Raw genomic sequence first — 20,554 nt, forward strand, 5'->3', positions numbered from 1 at the left:
CCCTTCCCCATCTCCCTCCCAGCCCCTCCTTGTGTCACATATCATCCTCCCCCCCAGCCCCATCCATGTATCCCATTCCCTACCTCTCAGCCCTTCCATGTGGCCCATACCTTCCTCCCTCCTAGCCCCTCCATGTGTCCCATTTTTCCATCTTTCCCCCTCCCCTCCATGTATGCCATTTCTCCCTTTCTCCTCCCTCCCCTCCATGTGTCCTAGTCCTCCCACTCTCCCCCTTTCCTCCATGTGTCCCACACCCTCCCTATTTCCCCCTCCCTCCATGTGTCCTATTTCTCCCTCTCTCCGCCTCCCCTGCATGTGTCCCATTTATCCCTCTTTCCCCCTCCCCATCCATGTGTCCCATATCTCCCCTCCATGTGTCCTATTTCTCACTCTGTCCTCCCTCCTCTCCATGTGTCCCACACCCTCCCTCTTCCCCCCTTCCATGGAGATGTGTCCCATTTCTCCTTTTCACCCCCTAACCTTCATGTCCCCCATACCCTTCTTCTCTCCCCCCTCCCCTCCATGTGTCCCATTTCTCACTCTCGCCCCTCCGTGTGTCCCATACCCTCCCTCTCTCCACCCTCCTGTACCTGCTTCTTGCCACGGTTCCCAGTCTGACAGCATGTACTCTAACAGTGAGCACTTCCTGTCAGATCACTCAGCCACACTACACTGCTCCCCTCCCGTCAGACACCTGGGAACCGCAGTCCTGGGCCGGTGCAGCTGTGCACTGGCCCAGAAGGCATGCAAATGACCCACAGTCACAGGGGTCGGAACTGCGGCCAGGCCACCTGGAGTGAGGGTCCTGGTCGCAGCGGCGACCCCTGCGACTGTGGTAGGTATGCCACTGTGTATATACATAAAGAAAGAGAGATAATATAAATTGTTTTACTGCTCCTCTCTTTCTCCCTCTGTCACTTCTCACTTGATCTGTAAATAAAAGCAGCATGTAGTGCCTGTAACCAAACCAATGATAATATTTTTTATCATCAAACATCTTTGTTTTGTTTTTTGGGTGCCACAGATGGATTTTTGTCCATTGTATTTCTTTTTACTAACTATCTTGTGTCATCTATTTTACTGGTTTCAAATTGTTGCATTACCAGTTTATTTTTGTTTCTGTTTGTATTTAATTTACATCTAAAGTGAATGTCTGACACAAAATGATATTAATTTCAAGACATCATGACAATACTGTAAACATTTCTAAAAGCTGTAAAAAAAATATGAAGGGGCAGCATGTTTTGGCAGACTGGGCACCTGTGGAGGTTTGTTCAAATAATTATTTTCAAAAACTATGTATTGAATACTCACTTGTAAGAGCATTTATTTTTATTCATTAAACAAACTTAACTTAAACGTAAGTGATTTATTTTGACATTGTAGTTTTGTATTGTAGTGATTAGCAGATTTTAACAAATAATTAGATAGATTATCTCCAACCAAATAGTTAACCCAAATTTACTTTCAAGGTAGACACCTTGAGGGAGCAGGGAGGAAAAGGTGACTCTGCATGAGGCTGTCCCTTTGAATATCTTTATGTGGAAAGTGTAGAGGACATTTTTAATTATATGCGATATAATGTTTGTATTGAAGTCCATATTGCTCATCTCACAGCAGTTTCTTCATATTGCCAGTTTCAATTCACAGAGATTACTTAAATATTCTTCATTATGTGGATCCAATGTCAGGGCTTGTTCATAACATTTAATTGCATCAGCTGACTTTTGCTGTATTTTATAAACAAACCCAAGCAGACTGAATCCAGATGCATCTGTAGGGTCTCTAGTGACCTTCCTCTCTGCCAGTTTTTTCAATGCATTCTCACATCTTCGCTTATCACGGAAAGTACCTGGTATGAGGAGTGCTTCCTTGTAATGTCGTATAGCTTCTTTTTCAGATTTTTTATCATATTGTTCAAAATTACCATAATGGAAATGAATTTCCTGTTTTTCCTCATCTCTAAGGTTTGTAAAGGACAATACTTTTTGGAATGTTTCTTCTGCTTTTCTGTACTCATTAGCCTCTCTATACATGTTGGCTAAATCACTATATGCATACACATGTGTTTTTTTTAATTCTAATCCCATTTCGAAGTGAAATATGGCTTTCTGAATTAGTTCCTGTATTTCCCTTGAGTTTATTCTTTGATTTTGATAACCTGAATTTGCCATATTTTTCTTTCGAAACATTTTGCTCCTGTAACATAGGCCGATCTGATGATGATGAAATCCTGAATTAGGAATTAAACTCACAGCTGTTTTCAGAACACAAAGAGCTTCATCAATCATCCCTGCTCTCCTATAAAATTTAGCAACATAGCGAAGTAAATATGGAAGGTTTGGTGCTTGTTCTAGAGCTTCTTCTACATATTTTAGTCCTTCTTGTGTCCTCTTCAAGTCCTGTAGCGTCAAACCAAGAAGTGCCTTCACCACTGAATCCTTTGGATTTAGTTCTACGGCTCGTTTCAGCAGTTTTAACAATTCACCTTGCTGATCTGCACATTTTATGGCTTGGAAACTTACCAATCGATAAACCACAGTGGCGTAACCAGAGTTCCACTCAGGATCTTGTGAAGCCTCTTTGAGTGCCTTCTCAAAACAGACTTTGGCTTTTTCGTAATATATTCGATTAAAATTCAACAGAGACCATCCCTGCTCACCATATATTTCAGGGATATCTTTAGGATCCTTTGTTTGTTTTAGTTCTTTGTAAACATTGTTTACCTTATCAATGTACAGTTGAGATTTTTCCAATTGATTTAAGTAGTAGTGCACCCAGGCATAGTTACCATAGATAACCAGCAGTTTGCAGTTTGTTCCATTTGATGTAGACAAGCAATTCCTTTCTGCTTCATCCAAATTAGCAATGGATTCGGTGTAATCACTCTGTAGATGTTTTATATAACCCAATAGATTGTACACCATGTATTTGTAGTCACTGACCAAAAATTCCAGTTGATTGTGTAGTCTTTCTTCTATTTCATCAATGTCACTATCCTTCTCTAGTAAGCCCCATGTAAAATGGCAGTTTAGCTGTAGCAAGCGAGTTTTCAAAGTTGTCGCACTATTGAATAAAATGAGAGCAAGCATTATTAATTGCAACAGCATTTCTTATCAAAGCACCATTACTACTACAGCCCGTTGTGGTGGTTATGGTGCTAGCAGGCTGCGTGCGTGTCCCTTGGTTCTGCATTAGAGTGTATTTTGACACAAACCAAAGGTCTCTCACAGGCCTGATAAATAATGTCAATGTCATCTAAATTTGGAGAACAATAGTTAATGAGTGTTTCAGCTAATTTGACAAGAATTCAAAATGAATTTCATATTTAAGGCCAAAATAACTAAATTTAAACAAAATTGACATGGATATTTTTTTGAGTTCAGCAATTTTGGACAAGGTTTTGAAATTAACTTTGAATTCCCTGCAGTTCTCATTTTAGTGAATATCCTTGTAAAAATTGCAACATAGACAACTGGGCAGACGAGATGGGCCGAATGCTTCTTTTCTGCCGTCACATTCCATGTTTCTATGTTTCTATGTTAACTTATCCCAGGCGCTTTAGGAGTTGGTGAACCTGATACCATGTAATCAGTGATGAAGAAATTGTCGACTTTTAATTAAAGAAGAGGAGGTGGGTGGGACTAGGGAACGGATGGAGGGTAAGAGCATGCTGTAAAAATGTATTATTTGTTTTCAGGATGGAGACTTGATAGATGTCTTAGTATCTGTATATATGTATATTTGTATATATGTATGTGCGGATGTTGCTAGTTATATATTTGTGTGTGTGTATGGTTAATTAGGTGTATATAAATAAGTGTGTGTGTGTGTGTGTGTGTATGTTTGTTTGTGTTGTGGCAGGCTTATGCAATGTATTCATTGATGCATGGACGTCGTGGCAGACTTATGTAATGTATGATCATATGCTGTAACTGAACCCCCATTATTTTTGCCTAGATTAGGTGTTTTTAAAAAAAAAAAAAAAACTAGTAAACTCTGCAAGCTTTGATGCTGCTGTTTAGTAGATGAGTGAGTGCACTGGATCTTGTGTATTGTATTATGAATTGGCAATATGTGCTAGACCCTCTGCAAGAATAGTGTCTATTTTCTATCAAACCTGTGTCTTATCTGCACTTATGTCGCTTCAACCCCTGTATCACAACTTAGCTTTGAATTATATGTGTCCTCTTGTTTCGTAAGTATACCTATATACTTCCATGGATGGTCAGCACTCAGAGGACTTACGTCCTGTTAAAACTTAGCTTTTATTGCACTGTCCTTCGACGTTTCAGTTTAAAATCATAAACGTTCATCATAAAATTGCTTCTCTAAGATCATTGCTGATGCCTCTCCTTCTTTGCATTGTGTTAACACACACACCTGAATGCTCCAGGCCAGCAAACAGGTACAACTGTGGCTTTTATAGACATAGTATCACTTGCACCTGTCTGCTATTTAGCCTATTAATTCCTATGGAAGCAATAAGGGTGTACTCGTTTGGAATTACAGAATTTGGAATTACAGAAATGCTTGGTCTTTTCTGTCATTATTTTTGTAATTTCCAGAGAATGATGACTTTATCAAAAAAAATTTGTTCAGGTGGCGACAGAGATAGCTAGATAGATAGCTAGCTAGATAGATAGATAGCTAGATCGATAAAACGGGTCTCTACATTCTGGTTTTATTTATCTGGTTATAATACAGAGGATGTCAAACGTAGATAAAACATTTAAAATGGCGCATGAGTTATTCTAATATAAAATACGAAGTCCCTGTGTCAATTCTGTGTCATTTGTAGTTTAGTGATAACTCCCATAGTTATTTGATCTTAATTTGTAATAAAGTAAGGTGTCTCATGTATACTAAGTTGCAATAAGTCATTTTATAATTGATTTAGTGCAACAACAAAAAATGTTTGCATGTGTCTGAAAAACAAAGCCGCAAACTCTCACAGTTCTATAGACACTAACCTAAAATAATAATGCCACAATAGCACTCATATTAATGCCCTGAAAATCTTTTGAAAAACACCACGGCCTAGCCCATTTAAAATGTAAATAAATGTGCCTGTCGTAATTGCATGTTTTTTATTTGTTTTTTTCAAGACATAAAAATGACAACAAAGCAAGATAGTTCAGAGTGTATAAGCATTATTAAAAATGTAATGTCTGTACTTTCAAGTTTCAAGTAATAATACATAACATGGACATACGTATTAAACAAGCATAAGGCTTTGTTTAATACCTCTAAAAAACAATAAATAGTAGAGAAATATAGTGCCACAAGAGAAGGAGCGGACCACCACTTTTTTGAAAAGTAAATTAGCAAAAACTTTATTTCTCTCAAACCAAGTCTTCAGTCATGGAATGCGAGTAAAAGTGCTAGGACCCTTACAGTTTGTATCTTATTCATAATTATTAAGGATGGAAGTCATATTTTAAAGGACCACAGCAATCCTTTCTCCCTCTCCTTCCCCTTCCCTGTCTTCAATTAGACAAAGCACAAAAAGAAAAAATAAATAAAAATGCAACTGAACACAATTATTGATAATATAATTGAACTTACTTTGCTAGACAAACATAACAAAACCAAAAAGACAAAATAATATAGCCGTGATGTGAGCTCGATTCGCCTGTACAATATGTAGTATAAAAAGAGTACAAAAAAGCTTTTCATTTAATAGCCACATTCTGGGAATTCTAGTAGCCATGGTTTCTATATTTTGAGAAAAGAACCATCAACAATCTTTGAAAAGCAGAGAAGTAACCTTTTTCCATATTACATTGATTTATGTGGTTCACTACCTTTGGCCAAGACATTGCTGAACTCTAACTCCACATTCTTGCTATTACTATGTTCATGGTCATAAATATCTGAATGATCAGATATCTGGCATGCTTATTTAGGTTACCTAAATGCAGGTGACGAACTGCCTTTTCTGGGGAAAGAGTCGAGGTAATTCAAATTTAAGTGAAATTGGTTAAAAATTTAGGATAAGATCCAACAAAGAAGTCTGCCATTTTCAGGTTTTCATTCTTATACCAGTCCATCTCCCTCATCTTCTATAGATATTCTATTCTATTATCTTAATAGGAGTTTGTTTTTATTATTCTATCGTTTAATCAAATCTTATTTTCATTTTATACCAAAAAAATAATGATATTTTTAAAAATGAAGGCCCCCTGAGATTGGGCTAATTTGCCCTTTAATAATTTATAATTCATCCATACAATATTGCTAAGATTTGGTAATGCCACAATGGCACTTAGTGTGTTAAATTAAAGTAAAATCATGATACCTAAGTACTTAGTATAAATATACAAATACATTTATGCACAATACATATTAATGCAGCTTTGCAGTAAATATTTTCAATTACAGTCACTGATTATAGAGACCATCTGATTACTAGTTGATTAACAAATTTGGAGGATAATTGTTAAGGCAAAATAGATACTATTTTTAGTGCAAGTAGCAAATTGTAGAGACATTCTATTGGTTTCCACTGTTACTGATCATTATTCAGCACTTTAAACCAATATAATACCTGTTTTCTCCTTTATAAATATACCCCAATAATTATGTAATTAAGTCGCTATTGTATTGGTTATAATAAGTGTATCTATGATAGAATACTCTTAATGAAAAACAAATTGTTAATTGAATTCTGTACTTACGTCATAATAACAGTTTAGTGTCCAAATACGACCTTGTGCTGGATATCTGTGTTGTTACCTCTGCTGTCTGCATGAAGTGCTTACTGGCACTGCTACTGTGCTTTTATAGGGTGGAGGCAGAAAGTAAATGACATTCTAAGAGAATCGAAACTTCACCTTAACAATACTTTCTGACACAAGTGCAAAGGTGAAAAGCAGTATAGACCGTGGCGCTGTAAGAAGCGGCTAGGACACACTTAGTGGGAATAATCACTAAATCCCACAATACAACAGTGAAAAAATAAATAAAAAGGTGTGCAGCGCTAATTGTAAATACCACATAATGAAATACAATGCATGCACTGTGGTGGTGTATATACCCAATCAGAAAACACACATACATATACCCCAAGTATATACAGGATCAGATGATAGCCAGAAGTCAAATATGGTAAAATTCTGTAGTATATCCCATTTCTGAAACTCTGTATTGGGTGATGATGTTAATAGATGGTAATCCCAAAGGTGTTCCTTTGTTTGAAGCTTGTTCCTCAAAGTAAATAGTGTAGAACAGGCACACCAATTAGGTATTCAATATGCACATTTATTGGTAGAAAAATATAAAAATCTTACATTCAAGTAATATTGATGCCGTTCACAGGTAGATACCAAAAGCATAACGCGTTTCGACGAACTAGGTCGTCTTCCTCAGGTGCAGCAATACATTACAAGCTTCAAAATACATTTAAATGAAAAATAGCGCGGGAAATGGGTACTTCCAACCCGCCCCCTTCACCCAACAGTCAATCAGCAGTGGATTTGCTCGTTTCCCTTTTAGATCTTCTATAATCACTGTAGTCGCGGCTGTTTTACTTCCGGTTTTCGGTACTTTGCGTCGGCCTAGTTCACTTCCGGGTTTCTTTGTGTTCCACGGATGGCCAATCACACTCTCCATGCGTTCCACAGATCGTAGATACAGTCTCTGAATGCAAAAAGCTGTGGTAATCACAGCTCAGTCCATAAAAGTTAGTAACAAACAGTCCATAGGTAAAAGGGGAAAGAAATATAGATAAAATAGTTGTAAAAATAGCCACATATAAAAAATAAAAGTGTCTAATGCATATATAGTGCAAATCTGGATCTTCGATCTGGAAACCCTCTCTCCTCAGGGGTTAAATATTGACTTTGACATGTATAATTAAATTTAACTTTAAGATTTGCACTATATATGCATTAGACACTTTTATTTTTTATATGTGGCTATTTTTACGGCGAGACCCCGGCACAGCTGCATCGCTGGAAGTGGGGTCTGCAGTGCTTATGGTGTCTGGTGGAGTGCTTGGAGTCCTCGGCAAGCACTAGGAGCATCGATTGGCGGAGGTACTCGGTCGGAGTGCCAGCGGTCCGTTACATTTGGTGGCAGCGGCGGGATGGCGAGGAGTTAGTGCGAGGAGAAGCAGCTCGGAGACACCGGTAGCGTTATGGAGCTATAATTGAGGATAATGCTAGCACTCGTGCAGCGCCCCGTCTACATATTAATCCAAGAGGCGCGGATCGGAGCACTGGTGGCCCAGAGTGGGGGCCAAGCAAACATGACATATCGCTCTGAGGGCGCCGCTGACATTGATGAAGTAAAGAGGCGGAGACGCTCATGGCAACCATGCACGAGCTGGACGCTGAGAACTGAGCTGCGCAGATTTACGAGCTCAAGCTATACACGATATTGGGGCTATCCAAGAACAAAGGACATATACCAGGAGTAGGAACAGTCAGACCTACTCCCCAGCGGCAGTATACTTTGCAGGGAGAAGAGACAACCGGTCTCTATCCCCAGCGGCGGCCTGAGTTCCAGGAGGAGAAGATGGCCGATCCCTTCACCTTACAGCAACCAGCGTCCTGGGGAGTGGAGGCAACCGGCCTCACCCCCCAACAGCAGCCGGAGATACAGAGAGAGGGTACAACTGGTCCCTCACCTCAACTACAGGGGGAAAGCAACCCTAACCCCACTGGCACAGATGGGACAGCGGTCTCTGTGTCAATCCTACAGGGATACTGGACGGCCAGTCCAGATCCCCAACCATCCCCGCAGGGATACCAGGAGGAGGAGGTAAGCGAGCCCTCCTCTCCCCAGCTAATTCCCAACCAAGTCCTGGGGGCAGTGGATGAGTCAGCGATACCCAATGATCCCCTTCTAGTAGAAGAGCTGGCATCCGGGCAGAGCATGGTTGGCCTCTGCCCTCCCTTTTTCCCTTGTCCAGAGCCTGACTTCCTGCAGGCTACCCCAGCAGAATCGCTGGCATCAGGGCAGAGCTCAGCTTGCCTCTACCCACCAAGTCCCCACAGCTCCCCGCCTAGGAACACCAGGGAGATCAAGGGTGCTGAACAACCACTCAATAACCTGGGACATACAGGCCAGAGCCGGACACCAGGAATGCACCAGGTGTTTATTGTGGGTGGGCTACTCTGTTAACTGTTTATTGTGGGTAGGCTACTCAACTAACTCAGGTACTGACTGGCAGAAGGTCAGGTACCTGGTTAGTCTCCCCCGGAAAGGGAAGATATGTGGCGAAAGTAACCTCACCACTTTACTCGGAGATACCGGTTTGACCCTTACACCTTGTTCTGCCAAAACACCTCTGGTGCATTGAGGCAAGACCTCCGAACGTGGATCCAATTGGCTGTACCTGGCCCTTGACCCCAAAACGTGCGCGTGCGTCCTCTGTGTGCTGTCACCCACACGTCGACGTCACTTCCATTGTGGACAGACGTGGGGCTATATAACAGTGTGGGTTTGCAGCGGCCGACGTCCACCGGCATGTCGCAAAACCCTGGCCTTATGGTTAGCCTTGGGAGATCGCCTTTTACTGGTACGGAAGTCCCAATAGGCCTCAAAGTCGGAACAGGTTGCTGCTTGGCGGGACATCTGGGTCTGGACATAGTAAGCTACACAAATTATTAATATCGATCCTTGTCTGTGGACCTCTGGTAACAGGTTTAACAGCAATAATTGCAACACTTTAGCTTGGTTCCTCGGGAGCACCAGAGTAACATGCCTGGCAATGTTGGATATCAGGCCTGTCCCACCATTGTTCAGTTCTAGTGCTCATGTCTCCATGAAAGGAGTTTTCAGTGGACAGGTTTTATCATTAGCAAATCTGACTGGTCTGAGACTATGCAGCCCCACACGCAGCAAACCGCGATTCACTATGTGTTTTGACACCTTCCTGTCATGGTCAGCATTAAGTTTATCAGCAATTTAAGCTACAGTAGCTCTTCTGTGTGATCAGACCAGACTTGCAAGCCTCTCCTCCCCACATGTATAAATAAGCTTTAGGCTGCCATGACCCTAAATCTAGTTTACCGGTTGTCCTTCCTTGCACCAGTTTTGGTAGGTACTAACAACTGCATAACGGAACACTCTACAAAACTTGCTGTTTTGGAGATGCTCTGATCCAGTCATCTAGCTATCACCATTTGTCAAAGTCACTCAGGTCCTTTCCCTTGCCCATTTTGCCTGCTACCAACACATGAAATTCAAAAACTGATTGTTCATTGGCTGCCTAATATATCCCACCGCTTGACAGGTGCCACTGTAACAAAATAATCAGTTATTCACTTCACCTCTCAGAGGTTTTAATGTTGTGGCTGATCAGAAAATACAGTAAGAGTAGAGGTTACAAACATTACTTTATACATTTAATGGGCGCATAAAGTGGACTGGTGGCATTACAACCCCAAAGAGAAGGAGGTGTTTATGAACATGAGGTCAAAGGGCACTTAAATTGTGTTTACTTGAATGTTACTTTAATGTTAAAATAGCTTTATTTATAATAAAAAAAAACATCTATAGCACTTGTTTAGAAAGGCTGTGCTATGTGTTTGTTTCTGATATAAAGATAGTGTTTAGAAAGATAATTCAATTGTATTTACTTTTGTACCACAATTAAAACAAAAGATTGTTCCTTTATTCCCAGACTTAAAATAATCCTTGATTTTGCTCTGAGGAAGTCCTTTTCCAGGATGAAACGTGTTGGGCGGAGAGACCAAGACAGCACCTACATTTGATTTTGTGAGTGCAATTCATACTAGCGCACTTGTGGGGTTTTAAACATACTACACCATTTTTTTGTCATTATCTGTTCCTTTTTTGTAGATTGTATTTCCTTTGTATTTTATTAAGAAGATTGGAGGGATCTTCTTACAATCTCAATAAGGATAAATCTATTTTATATCTGTTTACCCACTGGGGAGCACGTGTGTTATATTTTATATATTTTGTATTGTTAAACAAAATAAGTAACAGAAAACATTTCCAAATTCTATTGGAGTAATGGGAGTTGTAGTTCTTGAGAACATAAATGGTAATCTCTAGTGTAGCAAGCCTTTTTTTCCAAAAGATTTAAAAGAAAGCATTCAGTTAAAGCAGCTAAGTATTCATTTAACTGTAGCATGTATTAAAGCAGGTTAAACATCTAAGTAAAAGTACTCCCTCTTGTTTTGGAAATTAAATTTAAAGGGAAACTATAATGCTAGGAATACAATGGAGCTTAAGTGTCAATCGCTGCAGCTGTCATCTGTGATTAGAGTGATTATTGCTATTTGGAACAGTTAATTAACAGTATCAGTTAAGCTAAGCTATTAAGAAGTATTGTAATATATGGACAACATTATCAAGATGACGCTAATGATGCCTATAAGTGGATGATAACTAGTGAAATAAGGCTTGGTTAATAGATTAATTTCAATTGAAATTAGCTTATTCGCTTAAGTTACTGCATAAGGTATTAAGCTTAAAAATTGTACAATTGTTCTCTTAAGTTACTGCATAAGTTATTAAGCTTAAAAATTGTACAATTATAAAAGTATAAAAAAAATAATAATAATAATAAAAGAGGTAGAGGGATAGGGACTTGAAATAATTACATAACTAACGGTTACATGTATTTTGATCAGTCAGAAGATACGCCCTTGGATGAGGAACAGGTCGGGAACATTTTTTGCCCGCTTAGACTTCATTCAGGTAGAGCGCTAGGAAATATGGCGCTGTGTATATACTTAGGTTGGATATTTTTTTTTTTTTTCCTCACCCTTCCCTTCCCTGGGTCACTACATTGCCTGGAGAACCAACAAAATATTACGTATCTGTATCTGTATAAGGGTATAATGGATAATAAGGAATAATTGAATTAGGAATATGCCCAATTATTTAACTATACTTACTCTAAACGTTAAAGGCCTAAACAGCCCTCATAAACGCAGAATGTTAGAGCATGAAATGGTGAAATCAAAAGCTGCAGTGGTATGTCTTCAAGAGACACATTTGTGTGTTAAGAATCCACCTAAATTTAAAATTAAAGACTACCCCCAAAGTTTTCACTCTATGTTTACGACCAAAAGTAAAGGGGTATCAATTTATTTTCATTGCGATTGGTGTTTTATTCCTGATAAACAATATATTAGGAATGATGGGAGACTGTTGATTTTGGTTGGATTACTAAACGGATTACAAGTAACTATAGTGTCACTATATGCACCAAATGATAAGCAAAAATCGTTTCTCACTATGACCTTTCGAAAGATAGAGCAATATAGGGTGGGACATATATTTATCTGTGGGGATTTTAATTGTGTTCCAGACCCCTCTTTCGATATCAAAAGAGTAGAGGATAAACCACCGAAACAGTCATCAGTTTACCTTGGTAAATACTTAAGGAATTTATTGCATGATTTTGATTATTATGACCTTTGGCGTAATCTTTACCCAAGTGAGAGGGACTTTACTTACTATTCAATTGCACATAAAACTTTTACTAGAATAGACCTCTGTCTGTTGGACATTAAAACCTTGCCCTTTGCAATTAGCGCACAAATAGGTTCAATAACGTGGTCAGACCATGCGCCTCTAAGCATTAAGATAAAAGTGCCATTTTCTGTAAGGGGGAAGAGTTCTTGGCGCCTAAATGATAGCTTATTAGATAGTGAAGAATATCTCCCAAAGTTGCAATCTCAGGTAGAAATGATTTTTAGAAATCACGTTAACTGCCAGACTTATGTCACTACTCAATGGTTAGCCCATAAGGCAGTTATAAGAGGCATGTTAATACAGCAAGGAGCAAGGGTAAAGAGATTACGGTCACAGGAAATGAGCAAATTAGAATTAGAGTTGACAAAGATGGAGGCCACTCATAAAGCTGCCCCTACTTCACGTTCACATTCACAACTGATGGTGATAAAGTCAGCCTTACAAGATTTACAACTATTAGAGACAGGGAAGCATATGAGACTATTAAACCAATCACATTATGCTATGGGGAATAAAGCGGGTAGACTTTTAGCTAATAAAGTTAAACAAAAAAAATTACAAGTTAAAATCCCTTATATAGTCTCAAAAAGGAATGATAAATTATATAATCCTCAAGATAGAGCAAATGAACTGGCAAATTATTATTCAGAGCTCTATCAATTAGAGAGAGATACTAATACATATCAGCCAAAGGAAGAGGAGATCAAAAAATTTTTGGAGAAGGCAAATTTACCTAGGTTAACACCACTTCAATGTACCTCCCTTGATAAACCATTTGAGGAAGAAGAGGTAGCAGTAGCAATAAATTCCCTCACTAAACATAAGGCTCCCGGGCCTGATGGGTTTTCAAATTATTATTATATAAAATTAGCAAAACAACTGATCCCTACTCTTACGAAACTTTTTAATTTTATGTAAGTTACTGGTGCCATTCCCCAAGAAATGTTGGAAGCAAATATCGTGGCTTTACCGAAACCTAATAAACCGCCTACACAGAGTGAAAATTTAAGACCGATATCCCTACTTAATACGGATATTAAGATCTACGCTAAATTGATAGCTTCACGAATTAAACACCTCCTACCGGATCTTATCTCGGAGGAACAAGCAGGGTTTATACCTGGAAAACAGATAGGGGATAATACTAGACATTTTGTGAACTTGGTGGAATGGGCAAACACTTCATCACAACAAGGATTCATTTTAGCATTAGATGCTGAAAAAGCATTCGATCGTTTACATTGGGGGTATATGTCACTTACGCTTATTAAAATGGGTTTCCCATTAAATTTTTTAGCAAGTATATTAGCACTATATCAAAATCCTAGTGCAAGAGTGCTTAATACTGGCTTTTTTTCTGACAAAATAAAAATAAGTAACGGCTCTCGTCAAGGTTGTCCCCTTTCCCCTCTTATTTTTATTATATGTATGGAACCTGTAGTAAGGATGATTAAACAAGAAAATATTTTAAAGGGTTGATTACACCAGGGGGTATTAAAAAAATAGCGTTGTTTGCGGACGATATTCTGCTCTTTATTAAAGACCCAGAGTCTTCTTTACCAGCACTGATTAAACTACTAATAGAATATGGGCAGGTATCGTATTATAAAAATAACATAGCTAAAACACAGGCGATACCTATTAAATTACAACAAACAGTAATAGATAAACTGAAGCTACAATATAAATTTGATTGGCGTACTTCATCTATAAAATATTTGGGAATTAAACTTACTAAAGCAGCTAAAACATTAATTAAAGTAAACCATTATCCAATGCTTCAACAAATTAAAAATACAATGGCAAAGTGGGAAGGTTTGGAGATTTCATGGCTGGGACGCATAAATCTTATTAAAATGATGATACTACCTCAGATACTATATCTCTTTAGAACATTACCCATAGCACTCTAACTAACAAATTACTTAAACAGATTCAGAGCACTATAAATGCTCACATTTGGAAGAGGAAACCCCCAAGAGTGGCACGAGGAAGTTCAGGTCTTTCATATGTAAAAGGGGGTCTGGGAATGCCAGACATTAAAATATATTATAGAGCATTCTTTTTAGCAGAAGGGTTTAGATTACTTAGAATGAGAAAAACCTCTCAATACCCAATTTGGCTAACATTTGAAAATGCATGCTTAGATGCAAATAACATAACATACTACTTATGGACATGCTCGGTTCCCCAGTCTCCTTTAAAACCCATGTTACAAAGCACAGAACTCTTACTAAGATTATGGAAAAAATGGTATCCATGTGTAATAAATCTTAATTTGATGTTTAAAGCTGCACCAATAATGGCGTTAGCAGCCCTTTCTTTGGACCTTCAGATGAGAAGGTGGCAAGAGAAGGGGGTAAGACAAATAGGCAATTTAATGATCGGGCCACAAGTAAAATTATTTCCTAATCTTCAAAAAGAATTTAACTTAGATGCTAAAGAGATGTTCGTATACTTAAGGATTAAGAATATAATAAAGGCATATGCCATGGATAATCCAGATAATGAGGCAAATACCTTACCCTCACCAGAATTTATTTTGTCACGTAAGTCTATTAAACCATTTTCTTGGTGTTATAATGCACTGATTGAAAGCGAGGCACCAGAAAAATTAAAATATATGATTAAATGGGAGAATGAAATTGGGAAGCAATTTTCAAGGAGAGATTGGCACTTAGCTTTGTTTAGCACCAAGCAAGCTTATCGTTATGGGAGGCGTACTGTAAGGTGACAATGAGGTGGTACTTGGTACCGCAAAGATTAGCACATATGTATGCTGACTCATCAAGGCTGTGTTGGAGGTGTGAGAAAGAAGTTGGTTCTATGCTGCATATTTTCTGGGAGTGTCTATATTTTTTTTTTTTTTAAATGTTTCATTTTTATTAAGATGAAAAGTGGTGGATTGACACAAATCAGGCTTATCACAATCGACAGTTGGTACATAATGACTTCGATATACAAGGTAAGGACAACTTTCAGCGGTATTAAACATCATACTCATGCTGTAACGGTACGTATTAACTGAGGTTAACATTCATGACTACGTTATGAGTGGTGAATAGTGCCCCGCTCATGGAAGCTGGAATCTTTGGGGTGTGTCGGACAAGTATCATGCGTGCATGCAGTACCGCTGTCATTTTACTGTAGCATATTTGTGTGTCCTGTAGGCTGGATGAGTATTCGCCTTACGCTTCATCTCATGTTTTGGGGCTCGCCATGGCTAGCCCTTTTTGTGTGTGTGGGGGGGGGGGTTGGAGGAGTTTAACTGGGAGGAGGGTAAGATGTGGGAGGGGGAGGGGGGAGATTGAGATGCTCTCACTCTATATAGCTTGATAAGGTATATCGAGACAAGTTGGTGCCACTACCTATATCACCATTTCGACCAGGTCCTGTTATAGTGGACTAGTGTTCCACTTATTGTATGTGCCATCTTCTCGTACTGTTTCGTAACGTCCATTCTAGCCAGTACTGTCTGTACCTCAGGGACCGACTGGGTTTTCCACAGAGCTGCTATGCACGATTTGGCAGCTAGAGTTATGTGGGTAACCAGCTCCGCCTCGGAGGCTTTGAGGTCTTGGGGCAACATGTGGAGCAGGTAGTGTTCTGGCTTAAGTGGTATGCGTTTACCTATTTTAGAGTGGATTATGTCTTGGATTTTTTCCCAGTATTGGTCAAGTGCCTGGCAGTACCAGAATATGTGACTCGTGTTTCCCACTTGGTGGTTGCAGCGCCAACAGTTGCCCTGCACCCCAGGGTAAATTTGGGCCAACCTAAATGGCGTGTAATACCACTGCATCCATATCTTGTAGGCTGATTCTACGTGGTCCAAGCACCGTGTCGCCCGCTTAACCACAGTCATGGCCCTTGTCCATTTCGCAGTCTCTAGGTCACAGTTCAGCTCCCTCTCCCATCTGAGCATGTATGATTGTTTTGTAGGTCTGTCTATGTCTAATAATCTCTGGTAACACAGAGAGAGTGGCTTCTTAGGAGTTTTTTGGCCTTGGCATAGTAAGTCAAAGAGGTTTTGAGATTGGAAAGGTGATGTTGTCTTGCTGGGAACTCCTACAATATGTTTTATACGCAGGTACGTAAATATTTCACTGTTTGGTAAGTGGTACCGGCTCTGGAGATCCGGGAACGGCAGCAGCCCTCCCGCCCCGTATAGGTGTGCTATTCTCCATATCCCTCTTTTTACCCACCCGCTGAGGACCAGGTCATGTGTGTGGTGCTGAAGACTCGTAAGCGGGGCTAGGTATTCTATCGGCTCACTGAGCATTTTTGGGGCCCACCGCAGCCAGAGTTGTAGGGATACTTTGGTTGTTGTAAGAAGGCTGGTGGGACGAGGTTGGGCTTTGGCTGGGATCCAAATCAGGTCCCTGAGGGAGTTGGGTGCATAGGCCGCGCTCTCCAGGTGGTGCCACAGTGGGCAATCCGGGGAGGAGAGGAGGCGCGCCGTCTGAGATAAATTCGTTGCTAAATAATATTTGGTTATGTGTGGCACACCCACCCCGCCTGTCCCCATAGCCATACTGATGTTCGCCAACGAGACCCTAGGTGGTTTTTTCCTCCAGATGTGTGCGTTAAGGAGGCGTTGGAACGCTTTGAGAGTATATTTTGGTAAACTGACAGGCAGGGCCCTGAAGAGGAACAGTATTTGCGGTAGTATAATCATTTTTATGGCATTTATGCGCCCTAACCACGATGCGTATTTTGTACTGTTTTCCCATCCTTCCAGCACTTGCTTTGTTTTCGCTAGGAGCTTCCCATGATTATATTGGATGAGGAGCCGTCTAGAAGGTGCCAGTTGTGTGCCTAGGTACGAAATGGAGTCCTTCCTCCATTCAAAGGGATAAAGTGTGCGGAGGGTCGCGAGTTGGGATCTGGGCATATTCAACGGGAGCACTTGCGTCTTTGCTACATTGTTCTTGTAGTAAGAAACTCGGCCGTACTCCCGCAATAGGTCCAGGAGAGCAGGTAGGGAGTCCAGTGGGTTCGCTAGGAAGAGGAGTATGTCATCAGCGAATACCGCTATTTTCTGTGGGCCTATCGGGGAGGGTGTACCGGTAATGCTGGGGTCAGTTTTGATTTTGAGAAGCAAGGGTTCCAACGCTAGGATAAAAATAAGAGGGGATAAGGGGCAGCCCTGCCTCGTGCCATTCGACAGGGCGAATCGTCTGGAGACGAAACCGGAGTTCATAACTGTGGCTCGGGGGGAAGTGTATAGGGATAAGAGCCCGGTCAAGAATTGTTTTGGGAAGTTGAACCTGCGGAGGACCTCCGACATATACCCCCAGTGGAGTCTGTCGAAGGCCTTTTCCGCATCTAAGGCCATCATTAAGCCCTGTGACCCATCCCTGTTCATTATTTCCATTATGTCTAGGGCCCGTCTGGTGTTGTCCTCCACCTGTCGCCCAGGGACAAACCCCGACTGTTCTGGAGAGACTAATTGGGCTAACATGGGGCGGAGTCTGTTCGCAAGTACCTTAGCGAACAACTTAGTGTCAGCGTTAAGGAGAGATATTGGGCGGTAGTTCGCGCATGAGTCAGTGGATTTGCCCGGTTTGGGGAGTGTAATGATAGTGGCCTCTAACATTTCCGGGGGTATGCTGCCTGATTTCAGAATGTAATTAAAAAAGGCCGTGAGGTGGGGAAGCAACTGGTCCTCAAAAACCCTGTAGTAGTGAGTGGAGAAACCGTCCGGGCCTGGGGCTTTGTGTCTAGGTGTTGCGTGCAGAGCTTTGGATATCTCTGAGGCCTCAATTGGGTTGGTCAATGCGTTGGCCTGCTCGCTGGAGAGCCTGGGGAGGGACACTCCGTCCAGGAAGGTAGCAATGTCTTGGGGGCTTGGTTGGTGCTGGGTTGCCTCTCCAGAAAGATTATATAATCTTTCGTAAAAGTGGGCAAATTCATCTACTATTGCCTTGGGGTTTCTGATTTTAGCGCCCGTGCTGTCCTTTACGTACGGGATTTTCACCTGAGATTCCCGTTTTTTGAGTTGGGAGGCCAATAACTTGCCTGCTCTGTTTCCCTGCCTATAGTAAGTGGTTTTCAGTTTTCGGATTGCACGTTCCACTTGTTGCATCTGTAGTGCTTCTATGGTGGCCCTGATTTTTTGCACCTCTTGCCTGTCAGAGTGTGTAGAAGAGGCCTTATGGCGTGTTTCCGCCTGTTTTAGATCTGCCATTAGGGTCTTGCTCTTTTCTGTAATTTGGCGTTTTAATTTTGCCCCCTGTCGTATGAGCAGACCGCGTGTAACCGCCTTATGGGCAAGCCACGTCATGGCGACGTTCGTGTCAGTGTAGTGGTTATCCACAAAGTAGTGTGCCAGAGCGCTACGTATCTCAGCCGCTCCCTCTACCCTGTCTATCAGAGACTCATTCAGTCTCCACTGTCCCCGACCCCGGACTGGGTGGAGCGTAGTGAAGACCGATGTGAGGGGGGCATGGTCCGACCAAGTTATTGGGGCCATAGAAACCTCCTCCAGAGTATCTAACCCCTTAGCGTCCACCAAACACATATCTATCCGGGAATATTGATCGTGTACTTTGGAGTAAAATGTGTAATCTCTGGAGGCTGGATACATTGCGCGCCATGTGTCGTGTAGGCCGTGTGAGTGGATGAGTGTAGTTACCTTTGCCCCCAGTTGCGTGGATCTCAGATGAGATGCGGGTTTGCCGGTCCTATCCAGTCCGGGGTCTAGGACACAGTTGAAGTCCCCACATATAAGCGTCTGCCCTCTCTTTTTCTGGTCTATGAGTCGTAAGGCCTTCTTAATGAAGTCATATTGGTTGGTGTTGGGGGCATACAGGTTGGCTACTGTCACTTGGACATCGTTGAGCAGTCCCACAAGTATTAGGAGCCTACCATCGGGGCTCTTGTGTTCTACCTCGCATGTAAATTGCCAGTCTGAGTGAAAGAGGATGCTGACCCCACGAGTCTTATTAGGTGCTGTGGCATGGTAAGCTTGTGGGTAGGACGTGGATGAGAATTTCGGTGGGTTGTTAACCGAAAAGTGGGTTTCCTGTATGCAGGCAACCGAGGCGCGCAGGGAGCGTATTTGGATGAGCGCTAGTCTGCGTTTTTGGGGGGTGTTCAGCCCGTGGGCATTGAGGGACACTAAACGGAATTTATGGTCAGGCATCAGGGTAGATAATGGGGGAGGCCGTGAGGCCTAGTGGTTTGGGTGAAGCATTGCCCCGTGTCAACACGTGAGTGATCAGGTGGGACGGGTCACTTGTTTCACCCGTTGTCTTGTCTAGTAGTGGGGGGGGAGCATCTCGGGGATAGGGGGTCGGGACAAGGGGAACAACCTGGTGTATAACCATAATAACAAAACCATACAATAAAACAAAGTATATACAGTTCAAACAGCTAATAAGCATCATGTGGAGGACCCCACCGCCGCGCTCACACCCTCTACTGCACTGAGAGGGGGTCACAGCGGCGGGTGGTGTCCGGTAAAGGTATTGGGGGGGTATTCGATAATAGGAGAGGCCTGTACGTCTTCCAGAGCCCAGACCCTTCTGAGCTGGGTATAGGGAAACGGGTGACTGGTACGTGTCACTACAAAGTCCCGTGTGAAGGTCACGAAGATGAGCCTCCCCCGTGGAACTGGGAGGCAGTGAGAGAAGGGGGGGGGGGGGAGGGGGTGTGTTCAACTTGCCCATGCTGGGTTAAGTAGAGCCTGCGCCCGCTGTTATTAGTAACAGTTCGGGGCTCCTGAGCGGTAAGTCTCAAGGCCTAGTGTCTATATGTCGAGGCCCAGGTTGGGCAACCATTTCAGTGGTGAGGCTGAGGCCAGTTTCTGTGTGCTAGGCTTGGGGGGGGAGGGAAAAAGGGGGGGGGGAGGCTGAGTGACCGTACTCACGTGGGTGCCAAAAGTCCATCGTGCTCAGCAAGTCCCGAATGGGGATAACCATCATAGGGAGTCCCTTGGAGTGTGAGAAAAAGTAGGAAACAGGCTGGATCCGGCATCGCCGTTCTGGTAGCTGTATAATCTCTTAGGCCTTGGTCCAGTCCGCCGGCACCTTCCGTGGGGAGACTTGTGCAGTGGTCATTTTATGGTCCGGAAACAGGCCCCATATCTTGA

At 41.7% G+C, this 20,554-nt stretch overlaps 2 protein-coding genes across 3 annotated transcripts in view; both read right to left on the reverse strand.

Moving 5' to 3' along the window:
* Nucleotides 1–20,554, reverse strand: part of LOC134575838 (interferon-induced protein with tetratricopeptide repeats 5-like) — a 210,526-nt gene that overhangs the window by 131,316 nt on the left and 58,656 nt on the right. The window contains exon 1 of one of the 2 annotated variants that reach the window (XM_063435274.1): nucleotides 6,713–6,795. The exons of the other annotated variant lie outside the window; for it this stretch is intronic. The gene's annotated coding sequence lies outside the window, so the exon portion shown is untranslated. Of the gene's footprint in view, nucleotides 1–6,712; nucleotides 6,796–20,554 lie in introns of those variants that run through there. 2 annotated transcript variants of the gene reach the window in all.
* LOC134575839 (interferon-induced protein with tetratricopeptide repeats 5-like) lies at nucleotides 1,405–6,766 on the reverse strand. Its single transcript, XM_063435275.1, has 2 exons — nucleotides 6,681–6,766; nucleotides 1,405–3,066 (listed from the first exon to the last, which is right to left on the reverse strand). The coding sequence occupies exons 1-2, from the start codon at nucleotides 6,683–6,685 to the stop codon at nucleotides 1,626–1,628; spliced, it is 1,446 nt and encodes a 481-aa protein (XP_063291345.1). The 5' UTR covers nucleotides 6,686–6,766; the 3' UTR covers nucleotides 1,405–1,625.

This window comes from Pelobates fuscus, chromosome 10 (genome assembly GCF_036172605.1).
Source record: "Pelobates fuscus isolate aPelFus1 chromosome 10, aPelFus1.pri, whole genome shotgun sequence".
In the NCBI taxonomy this organism is placed as follows: Eukaryota; Metazoa; Chordata; class Amphibia; order Anura; family Pelobatidae; genus Pelobates; species Pelobates fuscus.